This window comes from Lucilia cuprina, chromosome 2 (assembly GCF_022045245.1).
Source record: "Lucilia cuprina isolate Lc7/37 chromosome 2, ASM2204524v1, whole genome shotgun sequence".
In the NCBI taxonomy this organism is placed as follows: domain Eukaryota; kingdom Metazoa; phylum Arthropoda; class Insecta; order Diptera; family Calliphoridae; genus Lucilia; species Lucilia cuprina.
In genome coordinates this window covers 24,598,787-24,626,286 of record NC_060950.1, presented here as the reverse complement: position 1 = coordinate 24,626,286, position 27,500 = coordinate 24,598,787, and the positions used below count along the sequence as shown (strand labels likewise).

General features: G+C 32.5%; 1 protein-coding gene across 2 annotated transcripts in view; it reads left to right on the top strand.

Annotated features, from left to right (window-relative positions):
• The window catches only part of LOC111679086 (peroxisomal membrane protein PEX14), a 55,773-nt gene extending 28,456 nt beyond the window's left edge, over window positions 1–27,317 (top strand). Inside the window, exons 2-8 of one of the 2 annotated variants that reach the window (XM_023440579.2) lie at window positions 9,046–9,196; window positions 16,598–16,732; window positions 19,972–20,162; window positions 23,080–23,226; window positions 23,305–23,464; window positions 26,752–27,033; window positions 27,097–27,317. In XM_023440579.2, the coding sequence (XP_023296347.2) occupies window positions 9,046–9,196; window positions 16,598–16,732; window positions 19,972–20,162; window positions 23,080–23,226; window positions 23,305–23,464; window positions 26,752–27,033; window positions 27,097–27,234 (1,204 nt within the window). In that variant the 3' untranslated portion in view covers window positions 27,235–27,317. The remainder of the gene's footprint in view (window positions 1–9,045; window positions 9,197–16,597; window positions 16,733–19,971; window positions 20,163–23,079; window positions 23,227–23,304; window positions 23,465–26,751; window positions 27,034–27,096) is intronic. The other variant, XM_046956225.1, reaches the window with a different exon arrangement.
• The last annotated feature ends 183 nt before the right edge of the window (window positions 27,318–27,500 follow it).

Sequence of the window (27,500 nt, the reverse complement as noted above, 5' to 3'; positions counted from 1 at the left end):
AAGCATTTCGCCAATAAAGTCTTGCACTTAAATTAATAATATTATTGCAACAAAACTTTCATAATTTTTTATGATTTTAGTTACAGGATGCAAGTATGCCTTTAAACAATCATTGACTTGTTACAGTTAGTTTTTCATTTTAATTAAACTCATGAACCTTCGAAGAAAATTCATACATATAAATATGTATAAATTATTATTTTGTTTTATTTGAAAATAGAAACGCAAGCAATTAATATGCATGTCAGAGAATTTCATTCAAGTCCTTTGTAATTTTCCATATTTCGCCTGAAAATCACAAGACTTGAAGTTGCACAACTATTATAAAAAAACATATGCAACATAACCTAATATTTAGCAACAAGATTCCATGCAACAAGTTGCCTCTTAAGTATAAAAATAAACGCAGTGAGACAGAATCTTATTTCTTGTAAAAACATTTTGTTAATTGAAGACTTTGAGTTTGTTTGTAATTCGTTGTTACATAATAGCATCATTCTCTTTCAGCTACGAGTCTTTATGTGAAAAGTTAATTAAAATCTATTTACGTCATGAGTTTTTTTTTAAATACTTGTATCATGAATGAATTTTTTGTAATAAAAGTTTAATGCATGTATATTTAGAATCTTAAATCCAATAACAATCGGAATTTTTGGAAATTTTTAGAAATTATACATTTAAATATATTGCAACATAAATTAACCTTAAGTATAGCCCATTGAATTTACCTTATTTAGTCCTTTCATCATAATGTTAATATAGTTTATAGATATTTAGTAAAATATGAATACTATCTTATCAGCATATCTATGACCTTTTAAACTTATCGTATCTGCGATTGACTTACACGAATGTCGATGGATGTGCCGGTCCTTTGCTGAAGTACTTTAGCTATCTAATCACTTGCCAATGTAGCCCCTATGTGGAATGACAGGCAGCATAGGGTCATGCCTAATGCACACCTCAACAAAGAAAAAGTAATCGCTGGTTTAAAGTCAATAGAAGGGTAGACGAACCCCAACATCTGGTAAAATCGATCTCCCGGTGGTCATCACCCTTATGATGCCATGAAAGATTGCATTATTTAAAATGCAATCCCCATCATCTAATAATCCACTCCAGTGCATTCCTTCACCTCTTAAAGCCCGCGCAGCCACACTACTGAGATTGCTTTGTTGTTTCGGCAACAGCACCTAGAAACATATTTGGTAGTCCGAAATAGCCAACAAAATGGATCAGGATCCCTCTTTTATGAACCGATCAATGTGAAATAGGAAGTCAATAAATTCCAATAATTACCTCGACAATTAGTAGCATGTATCAATTTATCCAGTTGAGATGGCAACAGCACAGAAGAACTTCCACGATGCGTAAAAAGGCATATTAAATCCAATATATGTAGACTTCCTGATCGTTTACCAATTTTCGCATCAGTTCCATTCCCATGATCATAAAATAGATCACTCTACGGTGTGACAGCAACCATTGAATACTAACCTAACAATTCCCTAGCATATACCGGCCTCCCACTACGCGACCGGTAAGAAATACCGATCGGATTCAGGAATCCAGCAGATACTAGCCCATTAGGTATAAGATATATTAGTCATTAAACCAACATTATTTCCCCGCGATTTGGGGTATTCAGCCACTACATGGATCCCGAAGAAACCTCAGCCAAGTCAGGACAAGTACTGCAAATAATTCCAAGGCGAAGCCGAGGATACATCATCGGTTTATAATCCGACATAGTAAGGGTAGTGTGTAGCACCTCTTTACCCCGGGATTACTGATGTTATTGCAATAGCCCCCGGTAGGACGATAAACAGACAGACGGATATGCCTAGTTTTAGATCTGTGAGCAAAATTTTCGATGTATTACTAACTAGCTAACTAACTAACTACCTAACTAACAAACAAACAAACAACCTAACTAACTACCTAACTAACTAACTAACTAACTAACTAACTACCTAACTAACTACCTAACTAACTACCCAACTAACTAACTAACTATCTAACTAACTACCTAATCAACTAACTAACTAATGACTTATTCGGGAAAGTAATGGACTTCAGGATGAAGTCACACTAATGCAGACGCCAAGCATTTGGACGGGAAATTTTTCACTTGTTTTCTTTTTCCTCGTTTTTATACTTCATATGAAAGGTGAATTTACATTTTCCCTCCATGGATCCGCACCTGCACTAATGTACTTCTAACTAATGAACATATTGAATACAACAAACTGTCAAGATAAAAATTATAACTCTTTAAACTGGCTATATTTCCGGTATATCAGATCAGGAAATTGATAACAATTTTCGTTAGCAATCATCAACTATAACATAAAAATCAATAGAAACAAACTACTTGACCTTAGCATTTCCGAAAACATAAAAATGATTTGATAAGGAATTTTTTTTTTGATATATAAACTAAAATCATTGAAAAAGAGTGATCAGTATGAAAAATATAATAAACAATTTTAAAACTATAGATAATTTTTTAAACAATAAAATGAAACTTTTTAAAATTATTGTTACAATAGCAATGTGGATACAGGTATGAAATTAAAAAACCTATAATTTTTAACTTAAGAAATTGTTAAATTAAATGTATATGCAATTTCTTTAAGGTTTCACATAGTGCTACCATTACATATGCATCCCCACTAGACGAGACCATCACTACTGAAACTATTAATAATCTGTTAACCGATTCCAGTAGTATTTTAACACCCACAGACTTGTCGCAACGTATTGAGCAACAAAAACGTGAACAATTGTTTAAGTTCGCCTTAAACCAGTTAAAGTCTTTAGCTAAGGACTTTTTTCAGCAAAGTGAATCGATATTTTCCGACATGTTGAAAAATATCGATCAACATGACTCAACATTTTTAACTATATATAAAAATGATTTACAAAATTATTTAAATGATTTTTATGTTTATCAGAAAAAAACTGAAAATTCTATGAGGGAAACTTTGGAAATGTTTGGTAAATTTGGTGGCATAATAGATAAATTTTCTAAAGAACAAGATTCAAGAATTTTGATATTTTTACAAGATTTCGGTTTTCAAAAATTTTATGAACAAACTGAAAATTGCTTAAATGAATATTTTAAAGAATTTTCACAAAAATTTCAAGAATTTTTTAATAATTTAAATATTTTTGAAAGAGAAAATGAAATAAAACTATGGCAGTGGTATGAGAAGTTTTCCAAGGAGTCTGATACTTTCCAACAATTGTCACAGTTTTTGAAATTCTTTATAGTGTTTTTGGAAAAATAAATTTATTTATTTTAAATAATTGTAAGATTTATATTATTTGACTTAAAATATATATTTATATCGATTATAAAATAAAGTAAATGCTAAAAATTAAAAACCACCCTAATGTTGTCTAATTTGCATACAAAGAACCTCACATGTCTGCTATAGTTCTATACTGTAACGATAGATAAATTAATGGGAAAAACACTCTCATAATTTGTAGTTCCATAAAAATTCATTCATTTATCGCATGTATAGTTACTACTACCTAGGACAAAAAAAAAACTAACGATATGAATAACTGAAATATACACCAAAATAAACTTCTTCAAATCACCATAGGATGAAAATAAATAAACCATTTATTTAATATTTTATATACATATGAATGGCACTTTTTTTATTTTCAAACAACAATGTTAAGGAGGTGAGTTTTTTGTTTAAGGGGAAAACCAAAAACCTCAACAAAAACTAGAGCTAAAATGGAGAAATTCTATGTATATTGACTATAAAATATAAGCAATCACGAATTTATTGAACACTACTTTTGAAAGTTAAAAAATAAACATATTCAAGTTTTAGTCAAATCGTGTTACGGGCTTTCAGTTGTACCTCTTTAAAAAATCGGTTTCAAATCGACACCAAACGTTGTTATATCACAATCCATTGTAAATAATGAGCATACCACGTTTATTAACTTTTAGACAACGGATGTGTATAAAATTTATATTACGATAACGAATTGTTGCAATGTTGATAACGTTGCGTTGTCAACATTACATAGTATTGTCGTACGTATGCTACGGATGTTATTGAAAAATTTTGTGTCAATTTGCTACTTTATTTTTTCCTTCTATGTATATTAGTAAAGAGGTGCGTCAGTATCTCTAATCTGCTAGGATTATTACCTTGAGGTTTTAAATATATCTCGGGACATTACTTGAAATGATTTGACCTTGGCTCGAACTAGAGAGCCATATTATCAGGTACTAACGCAACCTGTAGCCAACAGGGCAGAGTTTTGGACAATATCTTGTCCCGGGTATTGGAGAGCTCCAATTGTAGTACACGTGGTAGCTGTGGTCTAAACACAAACTTGCGGAAAAAGAATGTAGTTGAAAGACTATTTAACGGTTAAATCAATATTTCTGAAACAAGTTCTGTGCTGATACCCTTAAATGGTATTTATACACTGAATATATAAAGCTGAGGGTCTAACCATTGGAATTAAGTTGTTGTAAAATGTATATGATATGGAATACGGTATATATACTGTATGGACCTAGTCGTATATCAATAAATGGGTAGAATAAAAGTATCTTATACAAGTGATACCATTAAATTTTCCTTCCCTGTGAGGTTTCGTTTCCTTCCCTGTAAGGTTTCTTCATCTATACGAAACTTTCCACAGTGTGTTCTCTGTGAGTCAGATCTTGACTTTAGCTTATTTGATAGATTTCTTATTTCGATCTTCTGATTACTTATATAAGCGCTAATGTCGTATCAACAGAGAACATCTCTGTGATTGTAAATGCAAGTGACGTTTTTGCAAACAGAAAGTTACACAAAGGTGCAGTAATTGCCGAGAAATTAAAGAGCTCCAGTACTTGTACATGGACCACCGGAACCATGTAAAACTGCCACCTGCTGGTCCGGTACAAAGTAAAAAAAGGATGCTGGTATGTCATCACCAACTCACCCTATGTGATACCCTAAGAATGATTCAAATTTTGAGAATCCTATGGCTTTCGAGGTAACAATCCTAATTTCTAGAAATTAGACTTTTGAACTCTAGTAACGTATCGTTAAGATCAAGAAAAAGCTATATATTAAGTTATCATAGTCTCCACTCTCGTATAGTGGGAAATTCACATTGTTTTACAGATCCTCTCTTCGATATTAACATCTTCAAGCTCAATTCCCCTCGATAATGGATATCTTACTGTACTTTACGGTCTTAAATTTATCACGTAATATCGCCATAAATTGCTTTCAGTCTGCCGGACAATACATTCCATTTTAAAATTTCTGTGATAGCACGGACTTCCAAAAAAGTCTTTATAGCAAATGTATTTCGGTTATTGGGCTTTCAATGTATCCACCATAGGTTTGATCCAATGTTCCGCATGCCAATGATTTACTATCTGTAGCCAATGTCTCAAAGTCTAAGGTTTGTCTGTAGCCGCTACATATTTCCAATATTCATTTATAATCAATTCGTCTAAAGATAAGTGCCCAGAGAGATTATGAACTCCGCTTCGTATATTACATGCGTTTCGATCGGTGAAATACTTCGTAATGTTTTTAAAGCTTTGATCGATAAAGTGGTCAAAGCTCCAGTAGCATTCAAGAAATTCGTTCGTTGAACTCTCTGTAATGCTATTATTTTAAAATTTGACACTTTTTCCTAGTAGGCCATCAGATTACATTACACTTTTATAGATCGAGTATATCACAGTTGAAATAAGACCTAGCTTATGGTTCTCATAGATCCCAATATCGATATGCTTTGTTAGTTCTATTCTAAATGTGGTATTTCTTTATATAAATGGCCGACGTGTTGAGTCAGATTCATCGCTTGAAAATATATGTGGAAACATGGAACAAGAAGGAGTCTAATTATGGAAAAAACTTGACGGGCCAGAGGTGTTACTCTGTAACTAGATTCGGAATAAAAATGTTTGAATTTGTATGTTACTTAAATACATTGTGTTTTGAAAACACTTTCTTTCAACTCGAAATACGGAATAACCCCCCAGTACTGGTGACAGTTGTAAACCATAAATCCTAAATGACAATACGTTCTAGTATATTCTCTACGTCCGATGGTCTTCTAACTAAAGGGCACTTCACACGATCACACTTTACGTACGTAAAGTCTAATGAAAAAGTAAAATAAAATTCCATTCGTATTACAAAAAAGTCGTATGATTTATATTTTTTGTGTTTTCACGATTGGTATAAAACAATAACAAAGTAAGATGGAAACAGCTGTTTCACATCCCTGATCTAATATGACCTGCTTGAATAATTTCAAAAAATGATACAGTCATACGAATGTCAAATTTTCCGTACGTTTAAACGATCCCATCCGTACTCTTTTACACAAAATTTTGACAGATCATATTACTTGTGTGATCGGCTATATGCAACCCACCGATTTCTATATATACAAAAAAGGTCAGACTGATCTGGGAAATTATTTCTAAAAAACGAATCTGAAAACTAAATATACATTAATCAAAGGACCGTCACAAACACATCCAACCAACAAAAACAGCGCCATTTTAGGTGAAAAGTATAATAAAAACGAAACAAGTTAGAGTGCTATATTCGGCTGTGCCGAATCTTAGTTACCCTCCACCAGCTACTTTTATGTTATTAATTTTCTAATTGATCAAATATTTGTAAAAATAAGTTTTCTCATGTCTTTAATAGAAAAAATCCCAAAAGTTAAATCTATTACAATTCCAAGATTTATTGAACATTATAAATTTAGTAATTTGCATGTAATTTGTATGTATGTGCGTGAAAGATTTAGAGATTTTCAAAATACAAATACATATATAATTATGTTCTACAAAAATATTGTTCAACACAAATTGATAATGCTCTTAAATACGGTTAAAGCGCTTTTAGGGTCCTGCCCCTAATATAGGAGAAATAGAAGTATGCAAAACTAATATTTTTGCCAAATTATGTATCAACAATAGCTTAATTTGGTAATAAGTAATGTGCGTTTAAGAGATTTTCGTAAAAGGACTTTGTATGGGAGCTATGTCCAATTATGTATATAAAGACAAAATTTCAGAACAATAAATATTGTGATTCTAAGTGATTTTCTGGTCCTAGTATGAGAGCTATGACCAAATATGGACCGATCGTAAAACAATTTTATAGTGAATTTATGTATATAAGAGCAATATTTTTGATAAATGAATGGATATCAATATTTGGTTATGAGTTATGTGCGTTTTTTATGATTTTCGGAAGGGAACCTTGTATGGGAGCTATGACCAATTATGGACCGATCCAAAAAAACCTTTATTGTAATATTTCTGTATATAAGAGCAATACTTGTACCAAATTTTATATCGATATCTTTGGTAATGAGTAATGCGCGTTTAAGTGATTTTCGGGAGGGGACCTTGTATGGGAGCTATGACCGATTATGGACCGATCCAAAAAAAACTTTCATAGTTATATTTCTGTATATAAGATCAATATTTGTACCAAACTTTATATCGATATCTTAATTTAGTAATGAGTAATGCGCGTTTAAGTGATTTCGGGAGGGGGGCCTTATATGGGAGCTATGACCAATTATGGACCGATCCAAAAAAACTTTCATGGTTATATTTCTGTATATAAGAGCAATACTTGTACCAAATTTTATATCGATATCTTAATTTAGTAATGAGTTATGTGCGTTTAAGTGATTTTCGGGAGGGGACCTTGTATGGGAGCTATGACCAATTATGGACCGATCCAAAAAAAACTTTCAATGTAATATTTATGTATATAAGAGCAATACTTGTACCAAATTTTATATCGATATCTTAATTAAGTAATGGGTTATGTGCGTTTAAGTGATTTTCGGGAGGGGACCTTGTATGGGAGCTATGACCAAATATGGACCAATCGAAAAAAAAAATCTTCAATTGTATTATATTTGTATATAAGAGCAATACTTGTACCAAATTTTATATCGATATCTTAATTAAGTAATGAGATATACGCATTTAAGTGATTTTCGGGAGGGGACCTTGTATGAGAGCTATGACCAATTATGGACCCATCTAAAAAATTTTTCCTCTGAATAAATTTTATTGTCATAAAATTTTAATTTCTAAAATTTTGTGAAGATATCGACATTACGACGGAAGTTATTAACAAAAAACCAAATTTCCGGGAATTTGTACTTTTGTATGGGAGGTATATGAAATTGTGGACCGATTCTGGTGATTTTACGCATAGATTAAGCTCTTGTGTGGAAACGAATGTATGCCAATTGTTATGGAATTATCTTGCATAGTTTTCGAGAAAATTACATCAGAATGTGTAAAAAATGACTATTTTTTTCGAGGTTGTTTCAAATTTTGATTTATAACTTTTCCCGATGTGAACCGATTTTGCCATTTTCAATACCAAACAACTTAAGAAAACAAAGAACATTTTGGGTGAATTTGGTTAAATTCTATTGCTTCTTTTTATCGTAAGCGTGTTTTACACAGACAGACGGACAGACGGACATAGCTAGATCGACTCAGAATTTGATAAGGACCCAGAATATATATACTTTGTTGGGTCTCAGATGAGTATTTCTTGGTGTTACACACGGAATGACAAAGTTATATATATACCCTCTATCACCACTGATGGTGGTGGAGGGTATAAAAAAACAAATTATGACAATACAAAATAATAACAAGACAAATAAATAAGAAAGAAAAAACAATAAAAAAAGAACAACATATGAACGAGGTTATAAATTGGCAACAAAATATGAATCAAATAAAATAAAATCCTAAAACTAAACTAAATATATTCAAACTATACATGCATATGAACCACAAAAACTTTTAGAAGGTTTTTGAAACAGTTTGCTACAAATAGTGGTAACGAAACGTTACTTAAGACAAGAAAAAAAAAACAAAAACAAATAAAAAATTTCATATACTTATTTAAGTGAATATTTAATAAGTAATATTATTTAATAACTTTTGCCAGATGGTTATTTAATTAACATATATTGTTTTTCATGTTTCAGTTTCAATTTGCCACGCATAAGTGCTGCCTTGGAACGTCTCATGGGCACAAATGTTGTACGTTTAACTGACCGCAATTATATGAAAGAACTTCGGGAGCGCATCGAAGATGATTACAGGGCAAATTTACAGAAACGCATTAAGGCACGAGAGGTAAGTAGGTTAAACTAGTTTAAACGATAATGTACTAGAGGTATTCTTAGAAATTATAGATTTTAATATCCTATATCACTATAGTGGGAATGGTATTATGCGTTTGTGCTGATGTTTGTAACATCTAAAAGTATACCAATCGGCTCAGAATAACTTTCTGAGTTAATTTAGTTCTGTTCGTCTGTTCTTGTACTCAAGCTAGAGGTCGCAATTATGAAAATTTGATGAAAGTTGACACATACTCTTTTTCATGACTTAAGGACGCTATTGAAAATGGTTGAAATCGGTCCATTATTTCGACTAGCCCCCATACAACCGTATCCCCCGAACAGAGTTTTTGAGCTCATTATAACGTTAAATGTTCTGTTATGTAAACAAAAAGAAAGAACCTTATATGACAATACAGATTTTTGTACTGATCGGACTTCATTTGACCATATCCCCGATACGAACTCCCCTTCACAAAATGAGCTGAAGGTTATAATTCACTTACAAACACTGATAACACAAATAGATTCTGCATAAATAACTTTGAAGTAGACATTAATTCATCTACCAAATTTTATAAGGATAGGCCCATATATTACTCCCTACTCCCCTATGAACTCTCTTGTGGAAAATCTCTTTTTTTGTCAACAATAAGTAAAAATATTTCGGAATTTAGGTAAAAAAACAAATTAAGTGCTTTTTTAAATCAAAAAATCCACAAATCTAACATACTGACTGATGTAAAGTTATCAAATGGTCGGACTCGCCCGACTATATATTTGTACTTGTTTTAAAATATATTAATTTTGAATTAAAATAAGCCCGTAACTCAGGCTTTGTTAAGAAACTCCATCTACACTTTCCGAGATTATGAAACTTAAATTTCATTTAATGAATGTCTTGGCAGTGTTACCAGGGAGATTTAGTATCTTGCATACCCATAGGATTTGTAAGACCATCGGTATCCAATTAAGAAAGATTTAGGTTAGTAAGGGTTATGCACCATAAATAGATAAACCACAACTCGATGACCATAAGGTCCATCATGGTTCCCTTCAAATATTGTGAAGAACCAAAGACAGAAACTTGAAGAAAACAAGAAGTACAGAAAATATATAGAGTGAAATGATGAGCAGAAAAGTCTATTGTCCAAACCCAGCAAATTTAACAAATCAATTCTCTTAAGAAGGAAATGTAGGATAATCTTAAAATCCCAATTAAACACAGAAGAAGAAATTACTAATTCCCTAGATAAAACCAAGTAAACTGCGAAGGTTAAGTCTCGCAATTTCCCCAGTCTTGTCATTGAACCTTTTTCCCAGCCATTTCCACCTGAGATTATGTATTTCAGTACAGTTTCAAATAAATATGCTCGATCGAATCTAATTTCTCTGCATCTTTGCATACTGTTCCACTTACTGACAAAGGCCATAATTGATCAGTGCCCCGTTAGCATTCGCATCAGCTTTAATACAGTCCTAAAAACATCTTAATTCGATTGATATCAACTGTTAGACATAAGACTATGATATTACAATCCATTCTAGTATTTAAGGGCTGGTTCATGATTAAATGTTTAGTACTAGAAGAATGGTTCAGCTTCTTTAACAACTGACCACTTCCCCATTGTGTATCTTACACGAAAGTGGAAAATTTTGTACATAACTATGCCGGCCTATATGCGAGCACTTTGCTCAAGTACTCGAGCTAGATCGAAACAAGAATTCATAAAATAAGCCGAGGGCGTTGTTCTTACTTACAGAGAACACACATGCCAGGACAAGGGAGGAAAATTCAATTGTATCGCCTTTTATCCATCACCATTTAACCCTGCACACTCATAAGAGAACAACATACTACAGACTCACTCTAGATATACGGGCAAATGAGATCCGTATATTCCTACATTTATCCAGTTTATATACATTTAACACCAACTCATTTTCAACCCTAAGTTACACAGTCACTCCTCTGTTGAGTATCTGTTGTCATTCGACAACAGTACTTCAACCAACTAGTCAGGACAAAGTCCAGAGGGTAACTGAACATCCCTGGTATCATGTGGTTTTCTTGTTACACCCCATGCCTAATCATTTCAAGAAAATGCTGAAGATATATTTGATCATCATCAGTTTTTAGTCTCGACAGACTTAAAGTATTGGTAGTACCTCGTGGGATCTTTATCAAGGTAAAATACCCCCGAGGGTCATTAGAACGGTATATATACATATGTTTGCCATCCCGTTTGTAATTTAAGCAATATAACGTTTCGATATATATGTTCTAGATCTTTTTAGATATCTTTGGAATCCAAATTTTCAATATTTCTATCAGACATGCTTTCGAAAAGTTTCCTATTTAAAATCAGCAAAATCCGTTTTTGTGTATTTTGTTTTGTTTGATGTTGTTGTTGTTTTGTTTTTTATACCCTACAACACTTTAGTGGGGAGGGTATATTGTGTTTGTGCTGATGTTTGTAACGCACAATAATGTTGGTTCTATACCCACCATAAAGTATACCAATCGACTCAGAATCATTTTCTGAGTCAGTCCATCCGTCTGTCTGTCCTTGTAATCAAACTTCAAGTCGAAATTTTGAAGAAAATTCAATTACATTGGCCACAAGATCTTCTATTGCCCCAGGGATGCAACTTATTAAAAATGGTTAATTTCGGTCCATTATTTCACCTAGTCCCCATACAACTGAACTCCCGATAATTCGATAAAATATGACACAAGAATTTCTAATGTCCCAGAAATGAATCCTAGCTTAAGTATGTATATCTGGGGCAAGGTACAATTCAACATAAATGTTTTATTATGTTTGTGGTCGGCCTCGCCCGACTATAATTTCTTACTTATTTTAATTTGGAATAAAGGTATGACTTAATAATCGATATAAAAAAAATAATTTTTCAACTAATAAAATTTATTTTATTGCTATTCAAATTAACCATTTTTAATAATATTTTATTAATCATTGTTTACATAAGTATTCGCATAATAAAACTCATATGGTAGGCAACACATTAGCATTTGTTTCGAACAAAGTTAACCAATCCCCTTCAAACATTAGTTTGTTTTATTTTTGCAATATGTTAATAATAAAATTAGCAATAAATAATCAAAAAAACTAAAATTGAACATAAAAAAGTAATAAATTTATTTATAATTCAGATAATGCAATTCAAGAAGATTCTCGATTTAGTAATGAACTCAAAGATAAAAATCAATTTTGATTCAAGTGCAACACATGATTATGTTGCACTTGTTAGCAGTACAGAACTTGATATATTAAAACCAAACAAAAGTGCATGTCAAAAAGCAATTTCCTAACAAATAACTTAGTTATTTCTATTTTATCTTAATAAAAATCAACATCAAATAAAATTTAGTGACAAGAATGTTACTCCTTAATAAAGTTGGCGAAATAAAAAACAATTTACTTTGCCACACAATTGAAATTGTCTAGAGAGAATCATGTCATGTAAATAAGTATTTTGAAATTGAATCCCAAATTTTAATGTTTGGTGTTGTATATATAAAATATACTTTAACATTGACCTTAATCGAAGTCAAAATGTCTACATGAAATATGAACTCGGTAGAACATATGTAAACTTACAAAACATTAAAAAACATTTTGTTTCTTAACACGCCTCCTATAATAACAGAAACAAGTAAGAAATTATAGTCGGGCGAGACCGTCCATATAATCCCCTATACCTTTTACAAAAATAAAATGTTATATTGTTGCCATAATAAAGCATTTATGTTGCCTCATTTATAGTTAAATAATGTATAAGTGAAATTTTAATGGGGGCTTTTCATAGGGGCTAGGATCACATGAGGACCTATCATTATAGAATACGTGAGGATCATCAAGTTTAGTAAAGGACTTGATTTTGCAACTATTCGTCGAGATGTGAGTATATTTAACTTAAATTCCCTATTCGGCGAGTTCATTTGTATGGGGACTAGGTGGAAAAAAGGACCGATGTAATTTTTATTTCAACAGACTTCGTCTACAGTGCCATAGAAGATCACGTACCAAATAACATTGAATTATCTTCAAAATTGTGACCTGTTGTTTGTTTACAAGGTTTACAAGCCCTATTCGGGGGTTCAGTTGTATGGCGCTAGGTGAAAAAAGGACCGATGTAAACCATTTTCAGCAGGCTTCGTTTACGGTACCATAGAAGATCACATACCAAATTTCATTGAATTATCTCAAAAATTGTGACCTGTAGTTTGATTACAAGATTTACAAGCCCTATTCGGTGGTTCAGTTATATGGGGACTAGGTGAAACAATGGACCGATCTTAAACATTTTCAATAGGCTTCGTCCCTGGGACAATTCAATTTTATTGAATTATTTTCAAAATTGCCATCTGCAGTTTGATTACAATGTTTAGATGGACGGACATAGCTAAACTGACTCAGGAAATGATCCTGAGCCGATTAGTGTACCTTAAGGTGTCACCTTTTATTAGGGATTACGTGAGGGTCATTATGTCTAGTATAGAACTTGGTTTTGCAGCTTTTTGTCGAGATGTGAATATATTAAACATAATTATGAACTTAAATGCCCTATTCGGCGGGTTCAGTTGTTTGTGTTCTAGGTGAAATAATGTACCGATGTAAACCATTTTCAACAGGCTTCGTCCAATGAGTTCAGTTGTATGGGGGCTGGGTGAAATAATGGACCCATCTTTACCATTTTTAATAAGCTTCGTCCCTGGGACAATAGAAGTTCATGTGGCAAATTTAATTGAATTTTCTTCAAAATTACAACCTGTTGTTTGATTACAAGGACAGAAGGACATACACGCAGACAGACGGACTGACTCAGAAAATAATTCTGAGTCGATTGGTATATACTTTATGGTATATGACCTACATTATTGTGCGTTACAAACATCAGCACAAACACAATATACCCTCCCCACTATAGTGGTGTAGGGTATAATAGAAACCTTGAAATCTCCTAAACTTCATAAAAACGTGCGTTTCTAAATTCAAACTGTTGAGTATGCGAAACTTTTCGAACTTTACAAAAGGTGTTGTATTAAGACTCTGTGTAATGTTTCTCTTGGTATTTAATGAAATAATTCTGTTCATATTTGGGGTAAATAAATGAAAGCAAGAAAAGGAAAATGACAACTTTTATAATAATTTCACTTTATTGGCATTTCTCCAAAGGAATACTGACTGACTTGACTGTGTAATTCAATGTTTTCAAAAGTTCACAAATGTTAAAATTTAATAAGTTGTAAAAGACGGCGACTGTTTTTTATACCATCCACCACTTTCAGTATTGACAAGGTATATGTACAAATTGACATTACCTGGGTAACATTGAAAAATATTTTTCAAAGACCCGACAAAATATACATTCTTGGATTGTATGTGTAAAACACGTTCAGGTTTCAAAAGAGTATAACGCAATAAAAATCTCTTCAAAAATTTATCATTATCCTTAAATGTTTGATATTGAAAATCAGTCTTATCAGTCAACTACCTACACAGAAAGAAAAACGCGTTTGTCAGATCTTCTAAAGTTGGCAAGAATATGTTTAAAAAAATATGTAACAACAGTGTGAACTAACAATTTTTGTCTTACAAAAAGTATTTCTATTAAAAACACATTACAGCGCCATTGCCGGATAAATGTCTGACAATTTTTATTGTCAGATGTGCAAAATTTTTGTCATATAAATGTTGCCTATTTGCAACATGGTACATTAAAAGAACATATTCACCTAAACAAGAATCACACAACAATCTGACAACAGTGTGAACTGATAATATTTGTTGGCAGATAAATTTATTGTCTGACTATTGTCCGGCAATGAAATTGTCAGATTTTTCTTACAATCGTTTAAACTTATAATCTATCTGTTGCTTACAATTTGTTATTGTTACAACATTTACAGACGTTGGTAGAACTAACAAAAGTGTATACATAACTTAAAACAAGAATCTTGTCAGACATCTAATAACCGTGTAAACACATTACGTTGTCTTAGCCAGATAATTTTCAGAAGTGCGTATTTTATACATCTGACAATTGATAACACGCTGTAATAAATGAACGCCTTAAATAAGATCTGGTAACTTTTGTTATATATCAATCTGACAACAGTGTGAACTTACAATACATATTTGTTGGCAGTTAATTTTATTGTCTGACAATTGTCCGGCAAAGAAATTGTAAGGTTTTCTTACAATCGTCTGATCTACCTGTTCTAAGAATTTTAGTGTCAGTGCATGTGACAATGTAAAGTCCTGGAAGACAAATGTAGGACAGCCGGAAGAAAACGTCAACGACATTTTCGAACAAGTGTCACAAGAATCGTGGACGATTCAATGGGTGTCGTTCGCGCAATAACACTGAAAAAATCGGCTATATTTTCAATGACAACATTATAGGGGTTTAATTGCACCGCTTGATCGTCAACGATTACATTTATGACAATGTCCCCGTTTTGTCGTTTACGAATATATTAACTCAAGGCTTTACATGATTAACTTAATGTTTCTAGGTTCAATATTATAAAAAACTCAAAAAGTATTATTTTGATAATAATGGGTGTAAGATTGGACTTATGTCAGAAGGTAAGAATTCAGTATAAGCTGACATTACAATTCCAATACTTTTCTTGGAGCATACGATCGTAATGACGACTTTAGTCACTTGATTATATTTCAATTCGAATTTGTATGTCAATTTTAATTTTTCTATCTAAAATTGCTTACTAAAACCCTTATTTACCAGGTCTAGTAGTTTCAGGTCCACAAATAGTATATTTATATTTCTCATAGAAATACCAACAATAAATCTATAACTATTGTTTTTCCCAAATCTTTGTCACACTCACCCTTTTACCAAAGGCATAAAGAAATTATAACTTTTTTTTAGCAAAATGCATAAAAGTTAAAAACTTTCGTAAACATGAAATATCGAAATTAAAAAGAAAAGTTAAAATACCATCAGGTATGAAATTAAAGTGACATTATTGTCACCAATAATTCGTAATACTATTTTTTTATAATTTTCTATCTAATATTAGTACGAATTAACTGCCTGACACTTTTGTTTTTGACAGTGATGGATAAAGGCAGGCTGTTGTTTGGTTGTTTGTTAGTTGTTTAACTTAAAATGACAATAAACCAGATTTTCATTTAAATTAGTTATTGAACCAACAAATTTGTTTGTTTTCCTTTATTTTGGTTAGCTACAATAGAATAATAATATTGGAGTAATATGTAACCCTTAACAAAAAAAAAAAAAAACTCCACCTAACAACAAATTGCATTTCTTTTCTGTGAAATAAATTAAGTTTTCATTTTTATGGATATTTTTATACATTTCTTTGCATTTACTCTTTTTTTCTGGATTTATTTGACAGCTTAAAGAAGTCGAACGTGAACGCATTTTAATTATTGAAGGCAAGACCAATGTTATACCGGCAGAACTGGCTGATGATCCCATTTTTGTGGTGGATAAGAAAGCTGATTTGGAAATTTTGAAATCAAGAGCAAAGGTATGTTAATAATTGAAAGAGCTGCATTTCAAGGTAAAGACCAGGGCAAGGATTTCTATGCAAATGCAAAATAACTTTTAACTAGTTTTCTTTTCGAATCAAAGAATTTATTACAAAATGGCATTGATTTGTTGTTGCATATTTTGTCATAAATGCATAAATTGCATATTTTGCTTTAAATTGCATATACATCAACATTTTTATAGCATATTTTGCATATTTTTTAATTTTTCTAAAACAAATTGTTTTAAAACCACAATAGTGCGGAAGTTATTTTGAGTTTGTAACGTCCAAAATATTCATTCACCAAATTTTATTAGAATTGCTATCAAGCTTTCCACTTTCAGAAATTCTCGAGGTTGTGGTTCCTTTAGAGTGCTATTATAGTATATAATATGTACCTTCACAAGGAAATATTTGTGGTGCATATTTTTCACATTTTAAGTGCATATTTTACCATAGCGCATATTATAAGCACAATTTTTAATTTTTTAGTGCATGAAAATCCTTGTCCTGGTAATTACCCATATAGAAAACAAAATCAATATTTTCTTAACACTTCGGACGTTGTATTATATATTACGGTTTATTATATTGTAATAAATGTTTTCACAAATGTTCTATGATGAAAGTCTCAGCAAAAACAACTTATTGAAATCATCATCAGAATTCGTTAACGTATATTTAAAATTATCAATCTGCTCTCTTTGAAATTGTTCTTGTTTGGTCGACAAGAGGTGGAGGGTTCGATTCCGATCTGAGGCACTAGTTAAGCAGCGCATTAACGAGCCCAATAGCGGCCTAGGTGTATTTCTTCTAACTAACTACTTCGTAGATATCTCTAATGAAGAATAAACCTGAATGGTCGAACTAGGAGTTGAATGCAACTAAACAACAGCATCTTTTATGGTTTACAACATCTACTCGACAAGAGGTGAAGGGTTCGATTCCCATCTGAGGCACTAGTTAAGCAGCGCATTAACGAGCCCAATTGCGGCCTAGGTGTATTTCTTCTAGCTAACTACTTCGGTAGATATCTCTAATGAAGAATAAACCTGAATGGTCGAACTAGGAGTTGAATGCAACTAAACAGCAGCATCTTTTATGGTTTACAACATCTACTGCCTTTTAAGTTCTATTCTGGTCGGGTCATCTTTCGTAGAACAGTAAAACCGAAAACAGTCGTAAAATTTTTCAAATCATTTCCAAACACTTTACACTCGAAGAAGGATAATTATGACTGAACTAACAAAGAGCTTTGCTTTCGATCTTTGCGTTATAAGGATTTTAATTATGAAAATTGACGGCAGTTGGAGATGTTAATATAACATTCTAAAGGATAATTAGAACAGATACTAAAAACACTTCATGTAAATAATATTTTGTGGACTTCGAAAGACCTCTTTGACGAAGCAAGTGCCACAATCTAGAAGTATGTTCAAAGTAGAACTTACTTAAGAAGTTAATTCGGAGAAACGGTTCTAAAATCTATAAATCGTTTCCAATATCGGTGGATGAACTATAGCTTCTAGCAAAGAGACCACAAAACATATATAATTGTGATAGATCAATCAACGGTGATTAAAGTTAATCTCCTAACTGTACTCTGTCTTAAATAAATGATGGAATTATCTATCAGATGATTGTATCAGATCACTGTAGGGATTACCAAAAGAAACTGTAAAGGACTTGAAATGTATTTTTAATTGGACCAATAGAAGAATTGCCATGTTTTCTGATAAGAAAGCATGGCAAAGGTACCCGATTTTTTGAAATATCGAGGCATGCTTTATTAGTACTAATACACCTTGACAGGAACTACACCAAAAAGATTAACCTGGTAATTCCCCTACATTGGATATGGTTATTAGCATCAACCAAATCACACATTATTATTGGTTAAGATTTCCCAGGTGCGAAATATACATAACAGTTGTTTCCAACCGATGGCATGTTACCTTAATGAAAGACCCCATCTTGTTGTTGTTGCAATTTCAAGGAAAAGAGGTGCTACCAGTACCTCTAGTCTGCCGGGTCTTTAAACTGGTGATGTTGCCGAAGGACTATGTCCTGAGTGGTGAATTAGTTGAGGTTCGTTCCATCGGTATCTACGTAGTGGCTGTTAATTAAATACAAATTCGAGCGAAAAGTGAGTTATAAAGTGAGTCTGTATTTCCAGATAAGCTCGGTGTTGTTGCAGATGACAAAAGTTACCTCACAGAGAAGTGAAGATGCATGAATGGGTATAGGGGTCTTGAGAGCCAGTATACCTAGAATGTATGAAAGTGTGTCTCTATGAGTGTGTCGGAAGAATAAGAAGTGTGCTAGGCTGAAAGATGATTGATGAAAGGTATCTTATACAAGTCATACCATTGAATCTTCTTTCCTTGTCCAGGTATGTCAGAGAAAACTCTGTTCGTACTAGATGCACTATAGTGTGTTCTTTGTGAGTAAGAACAGCGGCTTCGGCTTATTTGATGGATTCATACTTCAGTATACCGGAAATTCCATTTGATTGGTTGTAAACGGAAGTGATGTTTTTGGATTTTGAAACTTAAGCAACAGGGCAGCAATGGTCAGAGATTATAAAACTGTAGTACTTGAGAAAACTGCACGTGGATCATGGGCGGTGGTGAATCGCCACAGAGACTCACCCAGTGATTAAAAGAGACCACCATGAAATAAGGCCAACTATCATTCTTAGTCATTTAACCGAAATTTTCTTTATAACATTTGGGTTTCAACCAAAAGCCATAACGTAGGCATAGAAGCTATATCCCTAGTAAAGAACAATACCTGTGGGTAAAATACTCCTTTAAAACTAGATAAAATAGGTTTTCTTGTCAAACCCAAAACTCTACAGTTTGAGATCACATCTGACCCGTTGCATTGGTAGTATCTCTATTACCCCACATTGCAATAACATTAAATTCTCAATGAAAGAACTGTGCGAAGACGCAAACCATAATTGTTGTCCAGTGATAGTCTATATTACCAAGATTTTCATCAAAAAAGCTTATAGCTCTTTAGATGGGTTCTTTATTATGATCAAAACATTTTTGATATTTCTCCAAAGTTATTTAAGCTTAAAGCGACTAATTTTGAGTACGATTATTTCTCAGTATGATTAAAAAAATTCCTATCTCCGATCACCAGACTTGTTTTTGGGTTTAATAGCAACACGTTCTTTAATTTTTTATTGAAAACATTTTTATCTATTTCTTTTTCATAATTTCCAGCTAAAAACCAACCGTGAAAAAAATTCCGATCGTTTAAAATTGCAAGGTGTTAAATGGGAACGTGAACGTTTGCAACATGAAGAGGAGGAAGCTCAACGCATAAATGTTCTACGACAGAGATACAAAGAGCAAAAAGCGCTAGAAGAACAATACAAAGATGAAGACGCCAATAAGGGTATGGATTTATTAAGGTTTGTAAATTTGTTTTAATATTTTCATATTTATGCCATAGATTCTTGCAGAATTTTATGGCCTTAACTTTTTCTTGCTTAAAATTATATTTATATAGGCCACATCATTTTGTATTTCTACACACAGAAAAAGATGTGAGTGAGTGTTAATAGACTATTTTTTTTTACTTCAACATTCTAATTTGACTTGCATAAATAAATAAATAAATATAATGTTTAAATATTGTTTAAAAACTTCCTTCCGCATTTATGCGAGTAATAAACCAGCAGGATAACAAAAAAAAAAAATAAAAAATAACAACAACTTGTAAGAATAAAAATTAAATCTCTTAGCTATGGTTGAGTTTCTGCTGGTGGTGTTTTTATATTTGTACTTATGTAAAAATATTATGCATATGAAAAACATTTCATAATAAATCATGGCATATTTAATTTCTTTTTTATTTCTTTTGTGTGTTTTAAGGAAATCATTTATTATTATTTTCTAAAATTGTTTCCCTTTCAACGCTTTTCTTATGTTAATTTTAATTCTGGTTTTGTAATATTCACCGACATAACCAATCCTCAATACCACAAAAGTTTATAGAAATAAATGTTAAATACAGAAGTGGGTTTTTTGCAGTAGGATGGTACAAAAAGCTGTTATTTAAGTTAACTTTATACTAAACTAGTAGCTATACACAAAGTGCATTGCTACCATTAATGCAATATAAATAAAAACAAATGAGAATGTATAGTAGGTCATGGCCTACCATATGATATCCTACACCAGAGAACTAACCAAAAAATGTAAATTTTTTTTTCAACTAAAATGCCTTTAAATAGTTTTTTGCTCTAATTACTACTAGGGATTATTGATTTTTAAATCATTTTCTGAAGGGGACTTTATACAAGGATTATAAAGCCCGATCGTTACGAAAATCACTAGTAACATTGAGACTTGCACAAAACTAAGCTGTGCTAATTTTGGTAGAATCTCTGGAACACTTAAGTTAAATAAGCTCCAATCTTTACAGAAATCGGTAGCATAGTTTAGACTTAAATGTTCTAGTAATTTTGTTTTATATTATTATTAACTATGCTGATGAAAGCACCTTGTTTGGCCCTAGGCCCCATATAAAGTTCTCAAAAGACCTATGCGGGGGTAAGGTTGTATGGGGACTAGGTGAAATAATGAATCGCCTTTTAACAATTTTTAATAGGCTTCGTCCTTAGATAGTTATGTAGTTAGGTAGTGAGTTAGTTTGGTAGTTAGTTAGTAATTAAGTTAGTTTGGTAGTTAGTTAGTAAGTTAGTTAGTTAGTTAGTTAGTTAGTTAGTTAGTTAGTTAGTTAGTTAGTTTGTTAGTTAGTTAGTTAGTTAGTTAGTAAGTTAGTTAGTTAGTGAGTGAGTTAGTTAGTTAGTTAGTGAGTTATTGAGTTAGTGAGTTAGTGAGTGAGTTAGTTAGTTAGTTAGTTAGTTAGTTAGTTAGTTAGTTAGTTAGTTAGTTAGTTAGTTAGTTAGTTAGTTAGTTAGTTAGTGAGTTAGTGAGTTAGTTAGTTAGTTAGTTAGTTAGTTAGTTAGTTAGTTAGTTAGTTAGTTAGTTAGTTAGTTAGTTAGTTAGATAGTTATTTAGTTAGTTAGTTAATTAGTTAGTTAGTAATGTAGTTAGTCAAAAACTGTTACATCCTTCTGGTTTCCGTTTTGATTTGGCGAACTCCATAATAGTCGTTCCGACTTTGTGATTCGACGCGGATTTGAGCCCGCATACCTACAAATATCCAAACCTATAAATGCCGTAATAAACTTGTTTTTTCCCTACTCCCTTATGAATTAGGATCTCCTATGTTTAACGACCTAATACTTGGAATAGGACACTAGAATTAGTAACTAAGTAAGCGATTTTTCGTTTTCTAAGCTGATTGTTGTATTACTGCTTAAAAACACGCTCTAAGGTTCCGTTTTCAAAAAACACAATAAAATCACTATCATTGTATTTTCCCTCCATACGAATTGAATTTAAGAGTATAGCCAGAGACCATCCTAATGATAGGTATCAACAAGTCATAAAGTAAGATACAAAGAAGACAAAAGAACCTCATCAAGGGTTTTGTATGAAAGAGATATGTACAGGATTAAGATTTCAACAGAGTAATGAAATTCTTTTAATATTTTATTAAATTTTCACACTAGAGAAATTTTGAGTCTGAGAAAAGATATCCAGCAAAAACTTTCATTACCATGTTAGCGGTTTAAATGATAAAATTTACATACACAATTTAAGCCATTATTTCAACATGGTAATGTTATTGGAAGCAAGTACTTACCACAAATGCTTACACGTAATTAGTAAAAGTAATCGATTTACAAATCGCATTAAAAAAGTATACAATATCTATAGTTTCACAAGCTAGAGGAATAATCAGTTAGGATCTCATTACACTATTTCTATATAATCTAGTCATTGACAAGAATGTCAAGTAATTGCAATTAAAAGTCATTACCTAGTTTTTGCTGGGTATGAACTGACCTCATTGACTCTTTATGATTTCTTCTTAACTTTTGCTATTTTATATATCAAAGTTCAATTAAAGTGTATGGAAAACTTTGCCATATACTTTTGGGTCTTGTTACAAAGTTCCACTTCTCCATAAATATTTACATATATTTCAACAAAATTATTATGATTTTTTTAAATGGATTTTTATGTTTGATTGATATGTCTTTATACTTGTACTTCTTTTTAGACATTATTTAACGCACTTTGTAATTTTTATTTAATTAACTCTCCTTTTTTGTATATGGTTAACTGGAAAAAGTCTATTAACAGTCTATTAAAATAAAGAAATACATAAAGAATGTAAATGAAATAGAACAATGTGATGATGCTATAAATTATTTTTACAAGATTTTTTCAATTATCTTAAATTTTATTCAGAATTGACAATGAAGAATGGCGTCCTTGTGAACAGCAACTAAAAGAGTTTCTCGAACAGGAGAGGGCTAAAATGAAAGAACGTTCATTGCGTATGCCCACACCATTCGCTACTGATCCCAAGGATATTAATAATATATTAAAAGCCAGGTAATGGTCATTTCGATTGTTGTTATTGTATTTAATTTGAATTGAGAGTTAAATTATTTATTTTCAATTTTATTTTAGAAAAGCATTTCGTGAAGTTGAAAGACGTATACGTAAAGCCATTGAAGAGAAACATGAAGAGAATCTTAAACAAAAACATCTTCCACATCAGTTGTCTGGTCAGCAACAACCAACGGGTTTTGGTATTTTAGAACAATCTCAAGAGCAAATTATACAAAAGGTAAATTGTTGCTGTAAATGGTAGAGGGTCATTTTGTTTGTGATAAAACGAAATTTTGAACGTAGACCCACTATAGCTGTGTCTCAGTAGTATAAGTGTAAGAATTTCTCTTTCTATGTTGCACTATTTTGGGACGAGAAAAGCTTTGTAAAAGCTTTAAATTAATCCTAAACTCCTTTCAAGAGTTCCCATCTATAACAACTTGTACAGAAGTCGAGACTATCGGTATCTATCCTTGCAATAAACACGAATTTTTGTACTAGGTTATATTAAGTGTTAATAAAAAACCGATTTTTGAAGAACCGGTTTGTCGGGTTATCCCGGTTCATAAAAATCCGTAATAGGCAATAAAAAAAATTTTTTCGGTTAACCGGGTAACCTGTTTTTAAACACTAGTTATATTCATGGTCGAGTTTTCCTTATACTCTCCTATCATTGCAGACATATTGCTTAAAATCCGAGATCATATAACTTTCGTTTACTACCATGCAGCTGGTATGGTCTTTGTACTTAGTGACGACAGATTCATTCATTATATATATTATTCACTTGACACCAATCCCCGTCTTTTCGAGAAGAGAATAGAACTTATCCACTGCCACCATGTGCATCCCGAAGAGACATGAAGTCGAAGTGCTTTACGTGAGTACCTTGCATGTTGCCCTATCTCACGGTAGTACTTCACTGGTTCAGTAAAAACTAAACAACTTTTACGCACAGGTTGGAAAAGTACTCGAGCTATTTAATCTTTTGCAATAGTAGTCACGTTGGGGGAAGACAGGTGTCATGAGCTTGCTCTACCCCGACATAATGTCGCCCATCCACACTACTATTGCTCTGTTGTTTCGGCAACAGCACCTAGAAGGGACTTAACTTGTAGTCCGAAACAAGGATCATATTAATTGACAGACTTTATTTCAGTAGTCACAAAGATTCACTGTGAAAAGTTGAGCATACACTCAATTATGTAGGAAAATCGCTAAATAAATCAAAGAGAGGGCGGTGACGACCTTGCACCACGTCTATCCTTCCCTCCTTGTTAGATAAAACATTCTAACACATCACTCTGCCCATCCTTTAAATCCATCAGTTACTCCATTCTCTCTATAGAGTGCAAGTAGACATCAGAAAACATTAGAAACTCCACCTCGTATACCTAATCTTTCCACTACGTGAATCCCGACGGAACCTCAACCAACTGACAGCCAACTGATAGTCCTGCGGGAAACTGGCCACCCGTAGTACCAGATTATGTTGTGCTATGGTTCGACTTGTTTTCAATTTATGCAAGGACTAGGTCAGGCAGTAAATTGTCAACACCAATTTATAGTCCTGGAAGACCTATCTACCCCCGGATTACAATACACCATGATCATCAAGGATACATGGCCGGAGGGTTAACCCCGAAGAGCTAAAACAAAGTCCGAAAGTCGGTTTCCGTAATAAAATGTTCAACTTTAAAGAAATTCATTCCAAAGTTTAACCGACGATACGATTGACAGGCCCCGGGGTATAATAACTTTTACAAGAAGTCGAAATGCTGTACTTGAACACTTGCCATGTTGCGCTTATTTCTCGGTATTGTTCTCCATCGCCTATATGTGCTTATTGCACTCCTGTGACAAGGGTTAATGAACAAGCTCTTTGCTCGACTATTCAAGCTTTCTAATATCTAACCACTACTGATCCGCTGCTTAATTTCCGAAATACAAAAACATCACTTCGTTTGCAATCACGCCGATGGAATGGTAACTGTAATTCGGCAACAGCAGCTAGAGACAAAAGCAGTAGATAGAAATCCGATTCTTTTAAATAAGCCGAGGACAAAATTTCTGAGGTCGAGAAGTTAAAATGCTGTACTTGAACACTTGCCATGTTGCTCTTATTTCTCGGTATTGTTCTCCATCGCCCATTTGTGCTTATTGCACTCCTGTGACAAGAGTTAATGAAAAAGCACTTTGCTCGACTATTCGAGCTATCTAATATCTAACGACTACTGATCCGCTGCTTAATTTCCGAAATACAAAAACATCACTTAGTTTGCAATCACGCCGATGGAATGGTATCTGTAATTCAGCAACAGCAGCTAAAGACAAAAACGGTAGACGGAAATCCGATTCTTTTAAATAAGCCGAGGACAAACTTTCTTAAATCTGGAATGAACAAAGTAAACTCCGAACATAGCCGGACATGGACGGAAAATCTTTACATTACATTATATTCAACACAGCACACTCTTTTTTATTCCGGAACTCAATCCAGGCTTACGGCTTTATCTCTATGTCCATTCCGTCGAGTATCTGTTGTCTCGGCAACAGCACCAAACTTATACCGAATTAACCACTAAGCGGGATAAGACAAAGTTAGAAAGTGTGGGTAACATGTTCCCGTATGTGGTTTTATATTAACCTTTGACAAATCATTCCTAGAAAAGATCCTTCTCCCGCAGACAAAAAGAGCACATCTTTTGACCCGGATTACAATAACATTGATTCTTTATCACCGGGGGGATGTATGACCTCTAAGAAAGATCAAAATAAATCATGAGAAGTTATAAACAACACCAAACGTAATTAGTTTCGATAGAAGTGGACCAAATCACACTCTATCATATATCGAGAGTCACTTATTTATTTTCAACAAAACTGTGAATGATTAAACCAACTCATCCTTCTGTTCATGTATAATCTATGTAATTCAACATGATGGTGTATGATTTGGGATTTAAAATCCCAAAAAATTTTATATATGTTTAATTTGATTCATCACAATTTTCACGGAAAAACTTTTGATACTCATATCAAAGTTTATTTTCTTTGTATTTTTGTACACTGACTCTATTTGAGTATTTCTGTTACCTTTAGAACTTTTTATTTGTCTTAAAAGTTAAAGAACTCCAAATACCTATAACCTGTTGTTGTCGGTTTAAATAAAAAAAACAACAACAGTTTGGATGGAGTGTTCTTGTATATCTTTTGTTTCTTTTTAACTACAAAAGTTGTTTATATTTCATGGATACATTTTTATAACTAAAGTATAAACATTAAAGTTTTTTACGAACAACAGCAACAAAAAATAATACGGAAAACTTTTAATACTTGTAACACAATATGATTGTTGGAAATTAGTCAATGTAAAAGGTAGCAACCAAAGGAAATTACTATTTTTTCTTTCTAGAAGTTTACAACAGATTAAAAGATAACTAGTTTTGTATTAAACAAATAAAAACCTTAAAGTAACATGAAAAACCTAATGAATATAAACATTTAAATGTTTAACACTTTAAGGCTCTTGAGGAATTACCAGCAACAAAAGATCCCTTCGAAACTGAAGATGTTGTTGATACTGCAGTAGTGCGTAAAAATTTAACTTCTGACGATGCATCCGATATATCAAGCGGTGAATCCTTGGATGAAGGCAGTTCTATTAGTTTGGCTAAACAGCGTTATGCACACATGTTGCAACAGGAATTGGAAAATGATGTTTCCGAAGGTTTACTCATCTCGAAAGAACAATACGATCATTTGCGTTATGAAGATGATAAAATAATGCAGCTGAGAAATGCTAGAGTAAGTGAAAACACCACTTCCTAGGAAGGGATTTTTAATTAAAAAAAAAATAATTTTTTATAGGACATACGTGAACTTTATCAACTGGCTGAGGAGATTATTATTGGAGAGCGTGTTGAAAGTTATGCCGAAGAGGAGGAAGCCCTTGCTGAAGAAGAGGAGGTAGAGAATGAAGAACCAGAAATTCCCGAGCAAGAATAATATTTAGTCAAAATGTCTTTGTCATTTCTTCACTTCGGAATAACAATGCCTGAAATCTATCACATTTTAAATAAATAAATTTCACAGAAATTGGTTCATAAATGTATTTAACTGGTTCGGAAGTGGATCAAAATATAACAGAACTAAAATAGAACTAAAACAGAACTAGAACAGAACTATAACAGAACTAGAACAGAACTAGAACAGAACTAGAACAGAACTAGAACAGAACTAGAACAGAACTAAAACAGAACTAGAACAGAACT